This window comes from Engystomops pustulosus, chromosome 4, assembly GCF_040894005.1.
Source record: "Engystomops pustulosus chromosome 4, aEngPut4.maternal, whole genome shotgun sequence".
Lineage (NCBI taxonomy): Eukaryota > Metazoa > Chordata > Amphibia > Anura > Leptodactylidae > Engystomops > Engystomops pustulosus.
Genome location: NC_092414.1, coordinates 215371132 through 215394647, shown reverse-complemented (window position 1 = coordinate 215394647; position 23516 = coordinate 215371132). Strand labels below are relative to the sequence as shown.

General features: G+C 43.5%; 1 protein-coding gene across 1 annotated transcript in view; it reads left to right on the top strand.

The window, feature by feature from the left end:
- Positions 1 to 23516, top strand: part of LOC140128582 (uncharacterized) — a 60901-nt gene that overhangs the window by 7257 nt on the left and 30128 nt on the right. Inside the window, exons 5-6 of the mRNA XM_072150280.1 lie at positions 1604 to 1720; positions 3722 to 3746. Of these exons, the coding sequence (XP_072006381.1) occupies positions 1604 to 1720; positions 3722 to 3746 (142 nt within the window). The remainder of the gene's footprint in view (positions 1 to 1603; positions 1721 to 3721; positions 3747 to 23516) is intronic.

Sequence of the window (23516 nt, the reverse complement as noted above, 5' to 3'; positions counted from 1 at the left end):
CATTCACACAGATTCCTTTAGGAATATCCATGGCAGAATCCCTAGAACCTAGGGGGATAGAGGACAAATGTAGCATGTTAGGCAAAATCCATGTTGGATAGCACAGCAGTGGAATTAGACACATATGGGCACATTTCTGTCCCTGCCCCCTGGCACACCACGGATCTATCAGAGGGCTAACACCAGGGCACTTGTACTGGAACAGGGGCAGGTTGTAGGCAATACGCACCGGGAAAGACCGGGAAAGACCCGCACCGGGCCACTGCAGATCCCGGCACTGCTCCACCCAACCCACGTAGAAGGCAGAGAATTAGCAATCACCGGCTCTGCACCGGGAATTGGGACTGAACCATGGCTTGTACGACCATCAATCCCACCATAATCTTATACATATTTTGCAGATTCTGTTATATGAACATGCCATAATACAGGATGGCATAGAAAGGCTATGCCAATGTTTATATTTTAGCAAAGACATATAGTATGTGACTGCTTTGTGTTAAACAACAAAAGTCATTCCAAAATCTTACTAAAAATCAGCAAACTGTTAAAACCCTGAATGGCGCTGCCATTTTTCATTCATTTTTCACTCCCCACATTCAAAAATCTATAACTTTTTCACATTTTCTTGTGGGTTTGGTTTTTACGGCTTTCAATTTTGCCAAAAAAAACACGTCTACTCTCTTCTTTGGTTCATTGAGCGCACGCTTTCATTGCTATTACGGTATATTGAGGGCTGTACGACCTTCTGATCATTTTTTAATAAAATTTTTTATTTAACACCACAAAAAATTACACTTTATTAGTGTAACAAGCTAAAAGAATCCATTTAAAAAGATCCACATATGCTCAATTTTTGTACATTTTTTTACTATTTTTCTAACCCCCTAGGGTACATTAATTGTAGGTTGTCTGATTGATCCTAACATATACTGCCTAACTGCAGTATGGCACTATATGTGAATTTTATACAACATCTATTACAATGTGCCACTGGCACATTGTAACAGATCGACAGGAACGAGATGGCTTCAGGCCTTACATACTGTACACCCAGGCTGTCATTGGGGAGCAAGGATCAAAACAAAGATAGCGGCGCCACAGGCTTTTGACTGTAGCAGCACCGATCATGGGTGGTGTGTGTTTACTGCAATATACCACAAACCCATGTCTGTATGAATAGAGTTCAGTCTGTGAGCCCTCTTCAAATTTTCTTAACACTCAATGACATATATATATGTACACGCCATTGAGCGTTAAGAGGTTAAACTACTTTGGTTTAACGTATTAATTCTATCCCTACTTTGTAAAAAGATATCCTTCCCTTTAGCAGTCTATAAGTAATGGATTTCATTTTCACACCAATAACTAAGGGACTGTTCTCTACCCAGTTATTATATTATGTTTTTTTGCATCAGTTATTTTTAGCTAAAACCATGAGTTGATCTGGCTCACAATAACTGATGCCAAAAACCATAACAGGACTAAATGGGCAAAACTTTAAATGAACATCACAAAAAACTTTATTCTTATTGTTTATCAAATATATTATAATGGTTTGGTTTCATGTACAGTTTACAATACATGTGATTTATTTCTTCAGAATCTTCAGAATCTCAAAGCGACACTGATGACCTTAGTCGTGTGATTATAATTTCCATCTCTGCCGCAATTTTCTTGGCTCTTTTATGTTTGGTCATAATCATCCTGAAAATAACAGGTAAGATTATATTTTTATCAATGTTACCTTTCAACTTACATCCAGTTAAAGGAAAGTAACAACTACACATACTTGCCTGTCCTCCTCTTCATCCCAATCCTGGCGGTGGTCTTCGCTAATCTTGCCCGGATCACCTAGAAAAGAGAAAAGCAGGCTGGAGCGTGGGGACGAGATGTCCAGTGCTCTGGGCTGCTTATTATTCATGCCTGATTGTCACGCAGTGGGCGTGCATAACTAGCAGCCCAGAGCATCGGACATCTTGTCCCTGTTCTCCGGTCTGCCTTTTATTAGCTTATTTTCTAGGTTACCCAATGTGTCAAGCTTAGCGAAGACCACCGCCGCTATCAGAATAGAGAGGATAGTAGGTGAGTTTTTGAAGGTGTTTGGTTTAGATTTCCTTTAAGATTAAGGATGATTTTTGCTTCGCAGTCTACTAAAAAGTCAAGACCATTGAGCTCAATCGAAACTAAAAAAGTTATCCAGCATCCTATTCATAGTTCATAGTTATCGTTTATACGATTGAAAAAAGACAACTGTTCATCAAGTTCAACCAAGGAAGGGAAGGGATTGGATGAGGAAGGGATTTAGAGGAAACAATTCTTTGTAACATAACCATAACCATCCAACATGGAAAAATAGATTAAAAATAGATATAAAGCCAAAAGGTTCATTTTTTTTTAACAAAAAATATATAATACAGGCCCCTGAAATTCTGAATGATCCAGGACCATTTTTGATTATTTCCATGTATACTGTCATCCAGGAATTTTCGTCATCCAGTGAAAGGATCATTGTTAGACATCCCCTGGAATTTGGGATATATTTTTTGTGATTTTTCATGCAGCATCTCTAGTCTGATTACCTTAGTATTCCAGTAGCCATTGTTGATGCAAAAATTTTCAATACCCCTTCGGTATCCCGGTCTATGCTGTGATTAAGACCCTGCTCGTTGGAAATGTGTAAGCTACCAATGGATGCTCTATTTATTTATCTTTATGAAATTAAGCGGTTTTTAATTTGTCTTTGGATGCTGGATAGTTTTTTGGTTTGGATTTATGCACTGGCCAAACCGAGTTTCCTGCTGTGCGGTGGCACCTATATCAGCAGATCATAGAGTAGGGGAGCTGTTACCTATGTTTATAAGCTTTAGACACTGTGTAACCAGCTGAATGCTAATTACAGGGGCGAGATCTGAGATTTGACCAAGCTGGTTTTTACTATAGATAAGCAAAGCGATTCGGACAAGATGGAATTTAATCCAAATATTAGAAAAAAAATAATTGAAAAAAAAACCTTTAAAAACATTAAAGGGGTTGTCCAAGTTCTGAAAAAAAACTCAGGGAGGCCGGAAGGGCGCTGCTTAAAAAATAAAGTCCTACTTACCTTCCGGTGCCCTCCGGACTCAGCATCCGGCCGGACCCGATAACCTATCGGCCCGCATTCACAATGCTGTGAATAGGGACAGATAGGCGCTGCTCCGGCGGCCATGTTTGTTTACATAGCACCCGGAGCGACAGCAGCGCTGGATACCAGACGGCACCGGAAGGTATGTAGGACTTTATTTTTTTAAGCAGCGCCCTCCCGGCCTCCCTGAGTTTTTTTTTTCAGAACTCGGACAACCCCTTTAAGGAGCATATTTACTAGGGCCTCTGTGCCATGTCAGTGGGGTAGAAGCCGTGAAATACTCGCAAATGGTAGCTTATTGCTAGCACTTGCCATTATTTACCCCAATCCGCCACCTTAAAGCCAGTGGGGCATGAAGGGGCGTGAAGGGTATGTGAAAAGTTGCCGGCTGCATTTATTTCTACGCCAGGCAGGGTCTGGCTGAAGCCTCTTGATGTATCGTGCTGCTCAGGAGCAGCAGCGGGGCTATCATGAGCACAAGTCAAATGAAACCCTTCTATGTATGTACCTGCACTATTTTCCCAAAATGTATTTATTTTTGTTATCAAAGACATGTCCAGGCTCCGAGTATCCTAATTCTAATTCTTATATTTTCAGGTGTGATTTGTAAAAAGAAAAATGGGTAAATATAATTTTTCATGCCTAAACAATACATTTGTATAGTTTTTATTTCTTCACCATGTACAGCAATATCAGCTGACAAATATATCAAATTATAGAAAAATATATTAAAAAAACACAAAATTTTATAAAGAAAACCTATCACTGTTAGTGATGAGCGAATGGCCTGTTGTGGTCCGGGTACGGATTGAGGGTGTTAACTGTTTAGATGCCATTGGCAAAGTTGCCAGCGCCATTTAAATAGGTGCCGCCGCAAATTGCGAATTGGCACTTTGGGGAGGGTTTTTGCTTCTGATGATGTCATCAAGTAGCAACAATCCTCCCCAAAATGGTCCCACCAAGTGGCTTTGCATTTAAAGAGTTAATGCCCTCAATCAGTGCCAGCACCAATTGAAGGGAAGGGGGCTTTGGGGCAGATTTTAAGACAAACCCAGACTTCTAATATAGTTCACGGTTGGGTCCAGAGGGACCTGAACCCACAAAGTTTGATACAAAACCGAGCATTATGGTTTTGGTCTTCTCAACTCTAGTCACTGGCTTTTACGGCACTTAACAACAAGCACCATCAGAAGGTTTATGAAATATACTTTCTAACATTCTCTCTTAAATTTAAAACTTGGACGTTAACTATTACAAAATATGATATGTAAATCAGCTGGAAAGACTCACCTTTTGCTTTAGTCAAACTGAGAGGTCGGAGGGAGAGTGTCACTTCAGACATCGCTACCCTGGACCCTAAAGAAGAAAGAACCAAGGTTCTCTCTCCCTGCACTTGATTCCATACCCCGGGCCGTGCGTGTGCGGGGCCTCGGCGGCTTCAGAATATATAAAGGGCCAGCGCATCGTTAATTGCGTGTGCGTCCCCATCCCCTAGGGCGCGGCCATACCTGCTTGAGAATATATAAAGGGCCAGCGCATCGTTAATTGGCGCTGGCCATTTTCCCAGAATTCTATATAAATCGGCGTCTCCCTGCACACCCTGCCGGATCTTCGTATCTTGTGCCATAGAAAAAGCTTTGTCTCATTCCCTGTGGAAAGCTGTGTATCATTTCCCGTTGTGATCATGGTTCCGTTCCTGACTACGCTCCTCCGCTGCCAGCCTTGACCTAATGCTACGTCCCCGACTCTAATCCTGTGCTGCCTGTCCTGGGCTCTGGTGAAAACCGGGTACCACATAGACTCTGCTCCCAGGTCTCGGCTTACGTCATCGTCCGCGGTGGTACAATGGATGCACTACCACTGATCCTGACAATAATCTCAACTTTCAAAATACATCAGGTTTATGTAGCAAAAAATATAGAAAAGCACAGTAAAACAAACCCAATCAGCTATGGAATTAAAGATAGAGGTGCCTACAGTATAGCACCACAAAATAGAACAAGGGGAATAAAATGGAATGCACACCATAAACTACTACCGTATATACCAAGTTTTTCAGCACAAAAAATGTGCTGAAAAACGTCCCCTCGGCTTATACATGAGTCTATTACAAAAAAATGTACCCACTTAAAACAAAATAAACTTATATACTCACCCTCCGATGTCAGCGCGGCTCCCCGATGTCCCCGATGTCAGCGCGTCCCGTCTTCTTTCTTCTCCGCGGCTCCTCTTCTTTCTTCTTGCTTCTCTCATGGATACGGCCGCGCATACTATGACGTCAGCAGCGGCCGCGTCATAGATGCGCCCGCTAGAAGAAAACATGGCCGCGGCCATGAGAGAAGCAAGAAGAAAGAAGAGGAGCCGCGGAGAAGAAAGAAGACGGGACGCACTGACATCGGGGACATCGGGGAGGGTGAGTATATAAGTTTATTTTTTTTAAGTGCTGTGGGGGCCGGCTGTATACTACTAGGGGCAGGCTGTATACTAATAGGGACAGGCTGTATACTACTAGGGGCAGGCTGTATACTACTAGGGACGGGCTGTATATTACTAGGGGCTGGCTGTATTCTACTGGGGGCTGGCAGGCTGTATTCTACTGGGGGCTGGCAGGCTGTATACTACATGGGGACAGGCTGTATACTACTAGGGACAGGCTGTATACTACAAGGGGCTGGCTGTATACTACATGGGGCTGGCTGTATACTACATGGGGTCTGGAAGGCTGTATACTACTAAAGGCTGGCAGGCTGTATACTACTAGGGGCTGGCAGGCTGTATACTACTGGGGGCAGGCTGGCTGTATACTACATGGGGGCAGGCTGGCTGTGGACATCGGCGACCAATGAGTTTTGGCTTGGCAAGGTGAACAAGGCAAAACGTGTGGATTGTTGATGTCCACCGTATGTGTACGAGTCTGTATCGTGGTTTTATAGAATACGGTTTACTGAAGAATTGCTATAACCTTGTGAAGTGCATTTTCAGAATTTTGACAGATGGGGTCCTCAATATTAGATAGTTGTGGGTCCAACACCCAGATCCCTGTCAGTTTCTCTCATCAACTAAATTTTTTTTTTCATTTTTATATCACAAAAATGGTAATACCAATTATTCACAATCACATTGTTTCTGCTTTATAATATCCTCATATTATAGCATAGACTTTACATTTCTTTCTGATTTAATAAACCCCTTGTTGGGGGCCTAAATGCCAAAAAAATAGAAAAAAAAATACAGTAAAATAAAAAGCAAAACACTTTCTCTTCTCTCTTCTCATACCTCCCATTCCTTCCAGATTGATGCCTCGATACTATCAATCCTTGACTTAGATTTGTATCTTCTAATCTTCTCTACTAGATTCCGCCAGTATTTGATATCTGTTTTGTAACTCCTTTCCACTCTTTAATCAAGATCAAAAAGATCCCCAAAAAAACCTGCTGTGATACAAGTCTTTTTTATCATTTTAAGAGACTTGTTTCCCAGAATTCCCACAATTGGTTGAAATGGAAGTTTCAGGCCCGTATTTATCATCAACTAAATAACAGAAATTGTACAGGAGGCGGACATCTTTGTTCTCTGTGTAGTGGTCAAAGCTGGATGGATTTGTTTGAGCAGGAACTAGCCCCTACACAGAGAATGGCGAAGAGCTGATCTATGGGGGTGCTGGACGATGGACCCCTCCAATAGGATACTGATTAATAATTTTTTCATTGTGTTATTGAAATCTTTTGACTGGATTAAAGCTTATTAAAATATGTAATTTCTTCACTATACATTTTAGTTAAATTTTTCTCATGACATTTTTGAGACTTTCATTGTTTTCTTTTACTTGATAGTTCTGAAAACATAAAATTGGAAAATGGTAAATATAATTCTCCCATTAATTTTTAAAATTTTATCGTAAACCTATGATGCATTTTTAGGTCAATTTTTTGTAAATTTTGTAAACAAAATATAATATTTCCAAGTTTTTTGGTTTTTGGGTTTTATTGGTGTTCTCTGTACAGCGCTAATCATACGTTACCTTTACACTACAGGTCTGTGTGATTTGACTACTGGCAATTTTAATTTTGCCTTTTACTTTTTGTTTTTTTTTATTTAATTTATTGGGTGGGGGAGCATTGACCAAACCCATTAGGGGGGTTGAGCTCAGGATAAGGCTCAACTCTATACCAGGTGCTACCAGAGCCTCCTGATATATCCGGATCGCCAGAGGGGGTGGGGTGGGGTTACCTCATACACTAATGCACTTAAATAATCCTCATTGTGTTTCATTTCTTTTTCTGTGATCTCTGTACTTTTATATATTCTTCTAATTTTAATACAAGTTATTTCTTCCTTGATTTTCAGAGAAATTTCCTTTAGAAGAAAGACCCTACTGTGAACTCTCCCCAAAGGTCAGAAATTGAATTACTTAAACTTATTGGGGCACATTTACTAAGGGTCCACACACTGCACTTCCGTCGGGTTTCCCGACTATTTCCAATTTGCTCCGCATTTAACAGGGGTTTTTGGTGCACGCAATTGGATTTTGGCGCAATCACGCAGACTTACATGTGACACAAATTGGGGCGTGGCCATCGGACAACCCAACTGATTAGGACTAAGCACGGGATTTAAAATTAAAATTGTGCTGCAAGATCAGCATTCACATACACCGGGAAGACGAGGGGGAACTCCGGTGTACCTGAGCGGGGAAGCAACAAATGCAGGATATCAGGCGCACAATCTTAGTGAATCGCGCCAGACTTCATCCTCGTCGGACAACGCACCTCGGGGATCGCGCCAACACCGGGTAAGTAAATGTGCCCCATTGAGTAATTATCTGGAATAATTAAACTGGGTCTTATTTTCCTCCTTTGTCAACAACATCACCATTCTAGCCAATTGGTAAAGTGAATATTTTTTCATTTTTTAAAACCCCCTACTTTGAATTACAAATATTTCTTAGAACTGTTGTGGCGTACCTTTTTTATTGTTACTTTTTCTCCTCCTTAGCTTTATCTGATTTCCTTAAGGTAAATTGTGCAGATTTTTATTTCAATCTTTATAAAAGGTTCATTTTATTGCCTCTGCCTGGTACAAATAATTGCAGAAACATCTGGAACAAGAAAAACAAATATGGGGCAAACCTGGTTTCCTAGTATTCTGCATGAAAAAGCTGCACCCCCACCACATGTGCTATAAATAAAGGAAGTAAATCAATGGGGCAGATTTACTTACCCGGTCCTGGCGCGATCCCACGGTGCGATGTCCGACAAGGATTCGGGTCCGGCGCGATTCACTAAGATTGTGCGTCCGAGTTCCTGCATGTGTCGCTGCTGCGCTGAGGTCCGCCGGAGTTCACCTGCTTCTTCCTGGTGCATGTGAGTGATTGATCTTGCGACACAAAACCTTTTTTAAATTCCGGGTTGTCCAATTGCGTGTGCCAAAATCCCGGGGCAATTCGGTGCAAAATGGAAATATTCGGGAAACCCGACGAATGTGCGAAGTTCGTACCCTTAGTAAATGAGCCCCAATGTCTTAATAATTAAAGGGGTTTTCCATGTATACAAGTTAGGCCCAATCCATAGGATAGGGCCCAACTTGCTGATCAGTGGGGGTCTCAGTGATAACACCCTCACAGACCACGAGAATGAGGGGTCCGATGGGACCCCAGGTACCTTCGTTGGTTCTCCTAGATTAATGCAGCAGACGGACGCACATGACCGTTTTGCTCCATTCAACTCTATGGAGCTGACGGAGATTGACGAGCAGAACCATATATTCGATTCATATAGATGAATGGGGCAGAGCAGACATGTGAGGACGTGAGTCTGCTCTATCAATCTTGGGGAGCAATGAGAGGGTCCAATGGAAGTACCTGGGACCCCATCAGACCACTCATTCTCGTAATTGTCACTGAGCCCCCCGCCGATCAGTAAGTTATTCCTTTGGATAGGGCCTAACTTTTTGGTGGAAAACCCCTTTAAGTGAATTACAACTTTTATTTCTGTTGGCATTGATGGGTGGAGGATGTGGACATTCCTAGGGAACTGATGATTTTTTTCGCTGCAATGCAAATGTAGTAGATTATAATTTGGATTTTATAAACTTATAGATAAAAGAAAATAACAAAACAGAATGTGAGGAGGAAGAAAAGGAAGAGGGGAAGAGAGAAAGAGAAGAACAGGAAAATGTAAGTACCAGAAGCTCTAATGTGCAGTAAACCTGACAACGTAAACCTCAGTATCTTCTTTATATGTGGATCATTAAAGGGAACCTGTCACCAGGGGAATCAATATAAACCACAATAAGAACAGCCAGTTGCATGTTTGCTGGATATGTCTTTATAAATTAAGACCGCTGGCTGCAGCTTCCACCCACACCCCATTCCTTCTCCCTCCGTCTGACCTGCTCCGTCTATTTTGTGGTTTTTTGGATTACTTTGCCCTTCACTTTTCATTTGAGGTATTGCATTTATTTATGCTTCAGGATTGGTCAGTAATATTTTTTTTTCCTACATCTTTGGGGGAGACTAGAGGGTTCTAGAGGAAGGGGTGTGGGTTGTCCCTGGGTTCCCCTTCCCATTGGGAGATACTGCGCTGTATTGTGGCACATTTTAAGTGATTTTAATTTGTATGTGTCTCTTTTTTGTTATTCATAATAAACTTGTCTATTTAATACTTGTTGTGTGGGCCATATATTTGCATCACTTCTTCTTCTGTGTATTTGTATAGTGTTCATTTGGATGCATCTGGCCTTAGTACATATTCATTTATTTTTTGCTGTGCCCTTCCTTTCTTTGTTGTTACATTATAGGAAGGGAACGTCACCCAGTTATTGGCCACTTTTAGGGAGCACCCAATAAGTCGGCAGGTGACAGATTGGGGGGCTCAGTGCCAGGGCTCACTGTCATTGTTTGTTATCTGTCGTTACATTATCATTTTGTTTCTCCAGGACAATGTTCTTTATTCTGAAATAAACAAGAGCAAACTGCAACAGAGAAACCCAAAGTCAACCCAAATCCCGGAAGAACAAGTTGTCTACTCCGCGGTTATCCGACAGGATGCCAGAAAATAGGAAAAAGGCACGAATGTGTCCCCTTAACAGAGAGAAACCCAACATCAACCTAAATCCCGGAAGAACAAGTTGTCTCCTCTGCGGTTATCCGACGGGATGCCAGAAAATAGGAAAAGGCAGGAATGTTTACTGGAATAGAGAAACCCAACATCAACCCAAATCCCGGATGAACAAGTTGTCTATGCCGCTGTTAACCGACAGGATGCCAGAAAATAGGAAAAGACTGGAATGTGCCCCGAAACAGAGAGAAACCCAACATCAACCCAAAACCCGGAAGAACAAGTTGTCTACTCCGCGGTTATGCGACGGGATGCCAGAAAATAGGAAAAGACTGGAGTGTCTACTGCAATAGAGAATATTTATATTTCGCATTATTTTAAAGGGAATCTATCAAGTCAAATACCTCCCCCCCCCCCAAACCAAATGTACCTTCTTGTTGCTTGTCTCTTTAATAACTCTCCATGCTTCTATATGACTCGTGAGATGTAGACTGTGCAAGCACACGGTCCCACATAAACTAGGAGATGAGAGAAGGATGTGCCGATACATAGGAGGGCAAATCTAAAATATGGTGATGGGCATTGGTTATGCTCGAGAGTTGGAGCCTAGAGGGGCTCTTACAACACCTCTGAAGACACAGTCATTTACAGATTTTTAAAATCTATCTTTCAATGGGATCCCGAAAAGTGAAGACAGGCAAGGCTGGGTAATTGAAGAGACATGCAAAAAGAAGGCACATTTTATTGGTGGGGGCGAGATTGGTTCACTTTGGCATTTAGGTTGTATATACTGTACATAACTTCTGATTAGATACATTTTTATCAACTTTTATAAATTCATTCAGTCAATCAATTGGTTTCCATCCATTACTCTGTGTAACTCTGCACGTTTTATTCTTGAAATGAAAACCTTAAATGTTTATTTGTTTTGGAAAAAAATGACTGTACAGTCAACATTTCCTATTATGTGTGATCATATGTCTTATCATGACAAATCTGATATCAGCAGGATCAAACCTTAAAGTTACAAAGCTTAACGAGGGTAACGTTTGTGAAAAGCCACCAGGACTCCCGCATCCTTCTGGCTTCGGCAGTTATTGTTGTCTTCATGCCCCCTCCATCATAACCACTTCTGTAGCAGTAATCTGATGGGTGATATGGCCGCCGCCATCTTGTTGGAGATCGTCGCTCCCCGTGACGCCAGCTCGCAGTCTCGTTTTAACCCATTCATTACAATGTGCGATTTGCACATTTTAATAAATGAGGTGGAAAATCCCCATATACTGCCATACAGCAGTATGGCAGTAGATCGTAGGATCGATCAGACAACCTAGGGTTAAAGTACACCAGGGAGTCTGAAAAATAGTAAAAGTAAAAATTATAATAAAAAAAGACTAAAAATTCAAACTGCCCCCTTTCACTAGAACTGATATAAATATAAATAAACAGTAAGAATCATAAACACATTAGGTATCGTTGCATCCGAAAATGCCCAATCTATCAAAATATATTAATGGTTTTTCACTGCATTTAACCCCGCAATGGAAAATAGTGCCTAAATTTGAAAATAGCACTTTTTTGCCATTTTGAAAAATATAAAAAAATTCTATAAAAAGTGATCAAAAGTTCGTAAAGTCCTAAAAATAATAGCATTGAGAATGTTGTCAAAAGTCGCAAAAAATGACACCACCCACAGCTCCGTACACCAAAGTATGAAAAAGTTATTAGCGCAAGAAGAAAATGTTAAGGTTTTAATTTTTGTAAATGTATGAAAACATTATAAAACCTGTACAAATTTGTTATCCCTGTGATTGCAGTGACCCAAAGAATAAAGTAGACCTGTCACTTGGGGCGCACAGTAAAAGCCATAAAATCCAAGCCCACAAGAAAACGGCACAAATGCGTTTTTTTCACCAATTTCACTGCATTTGGAATTTTTTCCCGCTTCCCAGTACACGGCATGGAATATTAAATACCGTCTCTATGAAGTGCAATTTGTTATGCAGAAAACAAGCCCTCACACAGCTCTATGCGTGGGGGAAAAAAAAGACTTTTGATTGTGGGGGGGGTGAAAAATGGAAATGAAAAAACAAAAAAGGGCCAGGTCTTTAAAGGGTTAAGCAAGATTTTTTTAAACAGATCCTTACTCCTACAGTTGCTCTTGATAGTGAATGTAATAATACCGTTCCACTGGCAATTGGGTCCCCCTTCCCCCTACATTTGTTTCATAATTATGCCACCTGCACCCTTCAAAACTGGAATCACCCAAAATCCTTAAAGGGCATCTACCACCAGGATGAAGGACTGTATATAGATGAGGGGCTCCAGGCTCCATTAACACCTATGGAGCCCCTCAAGCAGTGGTGTAATTAGCTGATGGTCCCCAGTGCAAATTCTGTGCCAGGCCCCCGACTATAATGTATGGTTTATAGTAATAGTCTTCTCATATGGGAAAGTGACACCATAAGGGCCCCCTTAACCTCTTGGGCCCAGGTGCGACCGCAACCTTTGAACTTCCTCACGTTACGCGCCTGCCCTCAAGCTCATTTGCATACAGTCCTTCATCCTGGTCCTTCATCCCTTTAAGCTTACTTGGTCTTCATGGCTAGATATGCTCCATTCCCCATCAGATTTTCCATTTACCTCCATATTTGAAGGTGATAATCCTCCCCCCCTCTCCTTCCACCTCTGTTTCCATATGATCTTCATATCAAGTCTGACCCCCCACCCTTGAGATGTCTATGGGGCAGATTTACTTACCCAGTCCTGTCGCGATCTGTGTGGAGGATTCGGGTCTTCCGGCAAATCACTAAGGTACTGCTGCACGAATGCACTGAAGTTCACCAAGCCAGGCCGGTTGCAGGTAAGCGCGTGTCAAGCGACACTTTTTTTTTAAATACGGTGTTTTTTTCCGAATCCATCAGGTTTTCTTATGGCCACACCCACCCGATTTGATTTGCGGGCAACCCGGCGCTGATACGACACAATCCGATCGCGTACGCCAAAATCCCGCAAATCGGAAATATTCGTGTAACCCATCGGAACAACGAAATTCGGGCCCTTAGTAAATGACCCCCTATATGTTATAATTTATATAACTGTATTTTTTGCAAAATTGTACTTACACATTTATTTGCGTGTATTGCCCCTACCTGCTGGAGAAAGCTTCCAAGGTGTGGAGCAGCTATTACCATTTGTTGTTTCTCTGGGGAGAGGACCATGAATGTTTCTATTTTATTCTGAAATGTGGTTCAATCGTGATTATATAATTATCACAAGTCCAAAATACCTTATATACTCGAGTATAAGCCTAGTTTTTCAGCACAAAAAATGTGCTGAAAACCCAAACTCGGCTTATACTCGAGTAAAAAAATATATAGGTTTTACCAGGTTTTTGTGGTAAAATTAGGGGCCTCGGCTTATACTTGGGTCGGCTTATACTCGAGTATATACGGTAAAACAAAATTAGGGGTACACAATTAAAGGGAGCTGGGCAGATGGTATAGAATACAGTAATAGAAAGGAAAAAAGTGGCACTGCCTTCTGCTGTCTTCCTCCTTGGAGATTTTAGGCACGGTAGGAACTTATTCAGATATCACAGCATTGGATCCCTAGCGGTGCAACAATCCCACAGCACAACCAGTATTCATGAAAACAGAAGGAGCACTCACATTGGGGCTTATTCACTTACCTGGTCCATTTGTGATCCCACGGCGCATTGTCCGGCGTGAATTGGCGTCCTGCCGGGATTCACTAAGGTCGTGCGCCCAATATCTACCATGTGTCGCTGCTGCGCCGAGGTCTGCCGGAGTTCACCATCTTCTTCCTGGTGCATGTAAGTGCGTGTCAAGCGTCAATTTTTTTTTAAATACCATGGTTTTTCCGAATACATCGGGTTTTTCACTGGCCACGCCCCCCAATTTCTGTCGTGTGAAAGCCGGCGCCGATGCGCCAAAATCCGAATGCATGCGCCAAAATCCCTTGGGAATTCGGCGCAAAATGGAAATTGGCGGGAAACCCAACGAAAGTGCACGATTTGGGCCCTTAGTAAATGAGCCCCAATGTCTGAGAATATTTTTCTCAGATTGTAAGATATTCAGATGTAAAAGCTCACATCTAGACAATGCCCTTGTATTAGACCTCATGCACTTGACCTTATGCATTTTGTGACCCCGTAAGAATGGCCACAAAAATGGGTCATGTGTAACTTGTATATAATCTATATGCCACCATGAATGAGCCGTATCCACAAAACAACATGGCGGGCACCCGCGTAATCTGGTGTCCTGGGCAACCCATCACAACATCGCAAAAATGTGCAGAATACTATTATATAACTATATTTTTTGTGTATTTGATTATTGTGCACACATAATAAACATAATACACTCACCGGCCACTTTATTAGGTACACCATGCTAGTAACGGGTTGGACCCCCTTTTGCCTTCAGAACTGCCTCAATTCTTCGTGGCATAGATTCAACAAGGTGCTGGAAGCTCCTCAGAGATTTTGCTCCATAGTGACATGATGGCATCACACAGTTGCCGCAGATTTGTCGGCTGCACATCCGTGATGCGAATCTCCCGTTCCACCACATCCCAAAGATGCTCTATTGGATTGAGATCTGGTGACTGTGGAGGCCATTTGAGTCCAGTGACCTCATTGTCATGTTCAAGAAACCAGTCTGAGATGATTCCAGCTTTATGACATGGCGCATTATCCTGCTGAAAGTAGCCATCAGATGTTGGGTACATTGTGGTCAAAAAGGGATGGACATGGTCAGCAACAATACTCAGGTAGGCTGTGGCGTTGCAACAATGCTCAATAGGTACCAAGGGGCCCAAAGAGTGCCAAGAAAATATTCCCCACACCATGACACCACCACCACCAGCCTGAACCGTTGATACAAGGCAGGATGGATCCATGCTTTCATGTTGTTGACGCCAAATTCTGACCCTACCATCCAAATGTCGCAGCAGAAATCGAGACTCATCAGACCAGGCAACGTTTTTCCAATCTTCTACTGTCCAATTTCGATGAGCTTGTGCAAATTGTAGCCTCAGTTTCCTGTTCTTAGCTGAAAGGAGTGGCACACGGTGTGGTCTTCTGCTGCTGTAGCCCATCTGCCTCAAAGTTCGACATACTGTGCATTCAGATATGCTCTTCTGCCTACCTTGGTTGTAACGGGTGGCGATTTGAGTCACTGTTGCCTTTCTATCAGCTCAAACCAGTCTGCCCATTCTCCTCTAACCTCTGGCATCAACAAGGCATTTCCGCCCACAGAACTGCCGCTCACTGGATGTTTTTTCTTTTTCGGACCATTCTCTGTAAACCCTAGAGATGGTTGTGCGTGAAAATCCCAATAGATCAGCAGTTTCTGAAATACTCAGACCAGCCCTTCTGGCACCAACAACCATGCCACGTTCAAAGTCACTCAAATCCCCTTTCTTCCCCATACTGATGCTCGGTTTGAACTGCAGGAGATTATCTTGACCATGTCTACATGCCTAAATGCACTGAGTTGCCGCCATGTGTTGGCTGATTAGAAATTAAGTGTTAACGAGCAGTTGGACAGGTGTACCTAATAAAGTGGCCAGTGAGTGTATATATTATGTAAATATGCAATAACCTATAACAACCTAAAAATAATTTCGATAAATACAAGTCTCCTCACAAAAATATATAATTCAAAGGGACTAAAGGGCATTTTTCTTCGAAAACTTGGGTGTTGACTTAAACAGCGGCCTCCTGGAAATAGAATAATAAATAAATTCTATAAATTGCCTAAAATATCGCCTTTACACATACAAGACATCATACAAGTCTCTAGGTGTAGAGGATGCCCCTTATCTATGGTGATGGTAGAGCCTCCTCTCCTCGAGGTGTAGAGGATGCCCCCTGTCTATGGTGATGGTAGAACCTCCTCTCCTCTAGGTGTAGAGGATGCCCCCTGTCTATGGTGATGGTAGAGCCTCCTCTTCTCTAGGTGTAGAGGATGCCCCCTGTCTATGCTGATGGTAGAACCTCCTTTCCTCCTGGTGTAGAGGATGCCCCCTGTCTATGCTGATGGTAGAACCTCCTCTCCTCTAGATGTAGAGGATGCCCTCTGTCTATGCTGATGGTAGAACCTCCTCTCCTCTAGGTATAGAGGATGCCCCCTGTCTATGGTGATGGTAGAACCTCCTCCCCTCTAGGTGTAGAAGATGCCCCCTGTCTATGGTGATGGTAGAACCTCCTCTCCTCTAGATGTAGAGGATGCCCCCTTTCTATGGTGATGGTAGAGCCTCGTCTTCTCTAGGTGTAGAGGATGCCCCCTGTCTATGCTGATGGTAGAACCTCCTTTCCTCCTGGTGTAGAGGATGCCCCCTGTCTATGCTGATGGTAGAACCTCCTCTCCTCTAGGTGTAGAGGATGCCCTCTGTCTATGCTGATGGTAGAACCTCCTCTCCTCTAGGTATAGAGGATGCCCCCTGTCTATGGTGATGGTAGAACCTCCTCCCCTCTAGGTGTAGAAGATGCCCCCTGTCTATGGTGATGGTAGAACCTCCTCCCCTCTAGGTGTAGAGGATGCCCCCTGTCTATTGTGATGGTCGAACCTCCTATCCTCTAGGTGTAGAAGATGACCCTGTCTATGGTGATGGTAGAACCTCCTCTCATCTAGGTGTAGAGGATGCCCCCTGTCTATGATGATGGTCGAACCTCCTATCCACTAGGTGTAGAAGATGTCCCTGTCTATGGTGATGGTATAACCTCCTCTCCTCTAGGTGTAGAGGATGCCCCCTGTCTATGGTGATGTTCGAACCTCCTATCCTCTAGGTGTAGAAGATGCCCCTGTCTATGGTGATGGTATAACCTCCTCTCCTCTAGGTGTAGAGGATGCCCCCTGTCTACGGTAATGGTAGAAACTCCTCTCCTCTAGGCATAGAGGATCCCCCTGTCTATGGTGATTGTAGAACCTCCTCTAGGTGTAGAGGAGGCCCCCTGTCTATGGTGATGGTAGAACCTCCTTTCCTGTAGGTGTAGAGGATGCCTCCTATCTATGGTGATGGTAGAACCTCCTCTCCTCTAGGTGTAGAGGATGCCCCCTGTCTATGGTGATGGTAGAACCTCCTCTCCTCTAGGTGTAGAGGATGCCCCCTGTCTATGGTGATGGTAGAACCTCCTCTCCTCTAGGTGTAGAGGATGCTTTCTGTCTATGGTGATGGTAAAACCTCCTCTCCTCTAGGTGTAGAAGATGGTCCCTGTCTATGATGATGGTGAAACCGCCTCTCCTCTAGGTGTAGAGGATGCCCCCTGTCTATGCTGATGGTAGAACCTCCTCTCCTCTAGGTGTAGAGGATGCCCTCTGTCTATGCTGATGGTAGAACCTCCTCTCCTCTAGGTATAGAGGATGCCCCCTGTCTATGGTGATGGTAGAACCTCCTCCCCTCTAGGTGTAGAAGATGCCCCCTGTCTATGGTGATGGTAGAACCTCCTCCCCTCTAGGTGTAGAGGATGCCCCCTGTCTATTGTGATGGTCGAACCTCCTATCCTCTAGGTGTAGAAGATGACCCTGTCTATGGTGATGGTAGAACCTCCTCTCATCTAGGTGTAGAGGATGCCCCCTGTCTATGATGATGGTCGAACCTCCTATCCACTAGGTGTAGAAGATGTCCCTGTCTATGGTGATGGTATAACCTCCTCTCCTCTAGGTGTAGAGGATGCCCCCTGTCTATGGTGATGTTCGAACCTCCTATCCTCTAGGTGTAGAAGATGCCCCTGTCTATGGTGATGGTATAACCTCCTCTCCTCTAGGTGTAGAGGATGCCCCCTGTCTACGGTAATGGTAGAAACTCCTCTCCTCTAGGCATAGAGGATCCCCCTGTCTATGGTGATTGTAGAACCTCCTCTAGGTGTAGAGGAGGCCCCCTGTCTATGGTGATGGTAGAACCTCCTTTCCTGTAGGTGTAGAGGATGCCTCCTATCTATGGTGATGGTAGAACCTCCTCTCCTCTAGGTGTAGAGGATGCCCCCTGTCTATGGTGATGGTAGAACCTCCTCTCCTCTAGGTGTAGAGGATGCCCCCTGTCTATGGTGATGGTAGAACCTCCTCTCCTCTAGGTGTAGAGGATGCTTTCTGTCTATGGTGATGGTAAAACCTCCTCTCCTCTAGGTGTAGAAGATGGTCCCTGTCTATGATGATGGTGAAACCGCCTCTCCTCTAGGTGTAGAGGATGCCCCCTGTCTATAGTGATGATAGAACTGCCTCTCCTCTAGGTGTAGAGGATGCCCCCTGTCTATGGTGATGGTAGAACCTCCTCTAGGTGTAGAGGATGCTTTCTGTCTATGGTGATGGTAAAACCTCCTCTCCTCTAGGTGTAGAAGATGGTCCCTGTCTATGATGATGGTGAAACCGCCTCTCCTCTAGCTGTAGAGGATGCCCCCTGTCTATGGTGATGGTAAAACCTCCTCTGCTCTAGGTGTAGAGGATGCTCCCTGTCTATGGTGATGGTAGAACCTCCTCTCCTCTAGGTGTAGAGGATGCCCCCTGTCTATAGTGATGATAGAACTGCCTCTCCTCTAGGTGTAGAGGATGTCCCTTGTCTATGGTAATGTTAGAACCTCCTCTCCTTTAGGTGTAGAAGATCCCCCCTGTCTATGGTGATAGTAGAATCTCCTCTCCTCTAGGTGTAGAGGATGCCCCCTGTCTATGGTCATGGTAGAACCTCCTCTCCTCTAGGTGTAGAGGATGCCCCCTGTCTATGGTGATGGTAGAACCTCCTCCCCTCTAGGTGTAGAGGTTGCCCCCTGTCTATGGTGATGGTAGAACCTCCTCCCCTCTAGGTGTAGTGGAAAACTTCCCCCACCTTTTCCAAACCCCTGTCTCCAAATGTGTCTCTCCAGGTCCAAAGTCAAGGAAAGCAGAGGGACAGTCCTGTCAGCGACTCCACCAGCAAGAAATTGCTAGAACATGCAGCCAGCCTGTCTCCAGTAGCCAAGCTGGACAAAGCAGGGGAGTTCTTTGAAGAGTTTAAATTTTCTTCACACGGAATACGCCAACCTACCAGACATCATCAACTTGTCTATCATGGAGCAGAAGCTGGATGCAGTGCTGGAACACCTCAAGGAGATTTCAGGCCCTGCAGAAGAGAATCAGCCCAAGCAGATAGGTAACTAAGGGTGTATTGTTCCAACCTTAACCTCTTTTCTTCACTCATGGTGGTGAACCTAACTGTTTTCTCCATCAATGTTCTCCATCAGGCATTAGAGATAAGTTTCATCAGACTGCAATAACTTACCTTGCCTTCCAGTCGTGTGATGTGTACATGTTGCAGAAATGTGATCTTCCCTCTTCTAGGTCCTACAACCATCTGGCCAGGCAGTGGACTTACGGGCTTTTAGTAGTCATGTAAAATCCATGTATATGAGTAAGATGTTTTTAGGTGGAAAGGAAATCTTCACAGCTCTATCCTAAAGAATGGAAGCCCCCAAACCAGAGCAAAAAGACATAAGGAACACTTCCAGGTTTCTATTTTTACCCTTTGTGCAACCATACATTATACACCTCCATATAGAGTCATACAGGAAGCATATAACTATTAATAACATTAAATTTAAAATCTGCTAATTTATTTCTTTCATTTCTCTCTCTGATCTGCTATGTGTGACTTCCTCTTCTTTCGTCAAGTAAGTATTACAGTAGCGACAAAGTGCGAGCCTCCTGATAGCTTCTTACCATCACCATTACGACTGTCCATCATCCAGATCCTCCATCATCTACGATGAGACTTTCCGTCCTGCTCTTCTGTTGCTTCCATGGTAAGATATTTAATAGAGAACGTAACATTGTACATGTAACATATGAAGACGCAAAGCTTAAAGGGGTTACTGAAGATGAGGAAGGAGAAAGTTCTTATCAACTTTACTCTCAAGCCCTTTTACACCCTTCACCCCCAATTACAGAATAAGAGAAACTTCCTAGAAATCTAATAGAACGTAAGTGTTTGCCTAGAGATGTTAAACAGTTAACAGATGGTAGAATAGTTCTGGATGAAGTCAATTACTATCGTTCCATGTCCAACTTGTTTGCTGAAGGTTTGTGGTTGGGCGGTGCCCTGAAAACGGTCGTAAGGACAACACTTTTCTTAGAAGCTGAGCAGCTGGAAGAAGTTTGATCTTTTGCACCACACTCATGAAGGGCAGAAGGGCAAATCTCTCTAAATTTTGTTTCAAACCCTCCTGGAAGACGCTGGAAGACGAGGGCTTCAGCCAAAACACACACAGTTCCCTCACGTTAGTTTACATTCTGCTCACTTCGATTACGAGATCATGCTAGTTTATAAGATTATAGCTAACTTTAGCAGGATGCTTTATACAGGGTGTAACAAAAAGGTCAGGATTGTGGAATATCTTGAGAAATACACATTGGAGCAGAAAAACTACAATATAGGCATCAAATATTTTTTTAAAACATCAGTACAATGATACCAAATACGGTCGTGCTGTCATCTCCAAAAATCGAAATCTCTGCAAAAACATTGGAAAAGGGATATTCCGATAAATACACATCAGATTCAAAATCTAAAAAAAGACAGACGTAATATTTTTCTAAAAGCTTTCAATGTTACCGATTTCGAGCTCTTAACAACGAGTGTTCCATATTTGGAAACTTTGTAGCCAACAGGAAAAATTCTCATCTTTAGACGAGAATTACAGGACACCTACTATCAGATTTACATATAGTAGACTGCCCTTACTTACTTGTTTTGTGTTTTATATTTGGTGACAGCTTTTTTCTAATATTTGAGAACAGAAGCACCGTCCAGAAAAAGACTTTATGAAAATATGCTAATGAGCCGCAGGAGTTTTGGTGATCTCTCAATATTCCCTCTTGTCCTACCGCTCATTTGAAGACAGACAGTGACCTAAATCATGAGACGGCACAGCCAAGAGGCGCTCTGGTGATGTAGGTTTGAGTGTCTGCGGCTCATTAGCATTTTTTTAAATGAAGTCTTAAAATATAAGAAAAAAGCTGCCAGCAATTATAAACACAAACCACAAGTAAGTTATGGCAGTCTACTAATGCGACTCGCCAATGGATTAAACCAGCCTTTGAAGAGAACAGTATACTACTACATCCATGTCCTGGTCCCTGGGTTACTCTGCATTTATTTTCTACATAAAAATTTAGCTTCCCTCAACCTCAGCACCTCAAAATACAGGGTCAACTTTAATATCGTTGTTTTTTGATCTAACGGGGCAGATTTACTTACCCGGTTACTTGCGCGTTCTCTGTGGATGATTTGGGTCTTCCGGCGATTCACTAAGATAGTGCGCCCAACGTCCACAAGGTGTCATTGCTGCGCTGAAGTCCGTCGGAGTTCACTGGAGCTCACGATCCATTGCTGGGTGCAGGTAGTACGCCTTTTTTTCCGAATCTGGCGGGTTTTCTGAAGGCCACGCACCCCCCCCCCCTCCCCGATTTCCGTCGCATGCATGCCGGCGCCGATGCGACACAATCCGATCGCGTGCGCCAAAAACCAGGGGCAATTCAGGGAAAATCGGCGCAAAACGGTAATATTCGGGTAACCTGATGGAAAAACGTGATTCGGGCCTGTAGTAAATGACCTCCAATGTGTGTTTTTTTCGATCACCATTTTTGGTCAGTTTTTTACCCATTTTGATTTTCAGCGATTACAGCTCCATCTGTTAATGAAAATTACTTGGTGTACTAAGGAGAGGGGAAAAAAGGACAAAGAAGGAGCTCATAGGGCAAACACCCGTTGGTTCAAAGAAATTTTCTTATTTGCCAGGATCATAACTATTTGCGGGGAGCGATTAATTCAATGTAGCAGCACAGCGACAAGGCTCCACTTTTTCTCCTTCTTGATCCACTGCCCTAATGAAAATGACTTGACTCGTAAATTGAATCAATGTTACTTTTTCTGGCAAATCCTAATTTGCAGAAAAAGATTGGGGTTCACATTTAAGATTTTAAAGATGCCCCTGTCCCACCCCCAGGAGGTAGGGGTAGGAGGCCGAGTTTAGTATCACTAAATATTTGACACCTATATATTTAGTTTTTCGATCAGATGTTCCAACTCTTATGTTACTCCCTGTGTATCTGCAAGAAGAGTATTTTTTAATGGTAGAGAATAGAGATGAGCGAGCACTAAAATGCTCGGGTACTCGTTATTCGAGACGAACTTTTCCCGATGCTCGAGTGCTCGTTTCGAGTAACGAGCCCCATTGAAGTCAATGGGAGACTCGAGCATTTTTCAAGGGGACCAAGGCTCTGCACAGGGAAGCTTGGCCAAACACCTGGGAACCTCAGAAAAGGATGGAAACACCACGGAAATGGACAGGAAACAGCAGGGGCAGCATGCATGGATGCCTCTGAGGCTGCCTAATCGCACCATTATGCCAAAATTATGGGCAACAGCATGGCCATGACAGAGTGACAGAATGAAGCTAGATAGCATCTAAAACATCCAATAATTGACCCTGACACTATAGGGGACGGCATGCAGAGGCAGCGGCAGCAGGCTAGAGAGTGGCATGGCGACATACCCTAAATGGACTCAGGCTTCAAACCAATGGGTAGCAGAGAGGAACCAAAGAAGGTGAGCAAGAAGCGCTCAAATAATATTGGTACATGATAAAAGTTTGCCAGTATATTTTGTGGATTACACAGCAGGGTGGCGACAAAGTTAACATGGAAGCCATGAAAACAATCCAAAATTCTGCCTGACACAGCTCGTTTGATAAGGGGACGATGTATGGAGGCAGTGAACTAGTAGTAGATTAAAGGTACTGCAGTTAAAACTATGTTAGTTGGTTCTTGGCATGGAGCTGGCGCTCCGCTGCCAGGCGAGCTTTCGCCAATCCAAGCCCCTGTCTCTAGGCTACTCCCCAAACAGCACTTCTAAGAACCTTTCGGATAAGATCAAGTGTAGTAGCGTTCTTATAAGTTTGGGATATGGCGGGTGAGGGGAATGTAAACATCTGCGCAAGAAGCGCTGAAATAATATCCGTAAATGAAAAAAGTTTTCCAGTATATTTTGTGGCTTACACAGCAGGGTGGCGACAAAGTTAACAAGTTTGATGTGGAATGCCCTGCAATAGCTCTTGGGCGGTGTGCCTTTTATCACCTAGGCTCAGCAGTTTGAGCACCGCCTGCTGTCGCTTAGCAACGGCACTGCTGCTGTGCCTAGAGCTACCGACTGATGGCGCCATGCCCACGGATGGTAATTCGGAGGAGGAGGAGGTGGAGGAGGGGTGGGAGGATTTGGAGGTATAATAGGCCTTTGAGACCTGGACCGAGGTAGGCCCCGCAATCCTCTGCGTCGGCAGT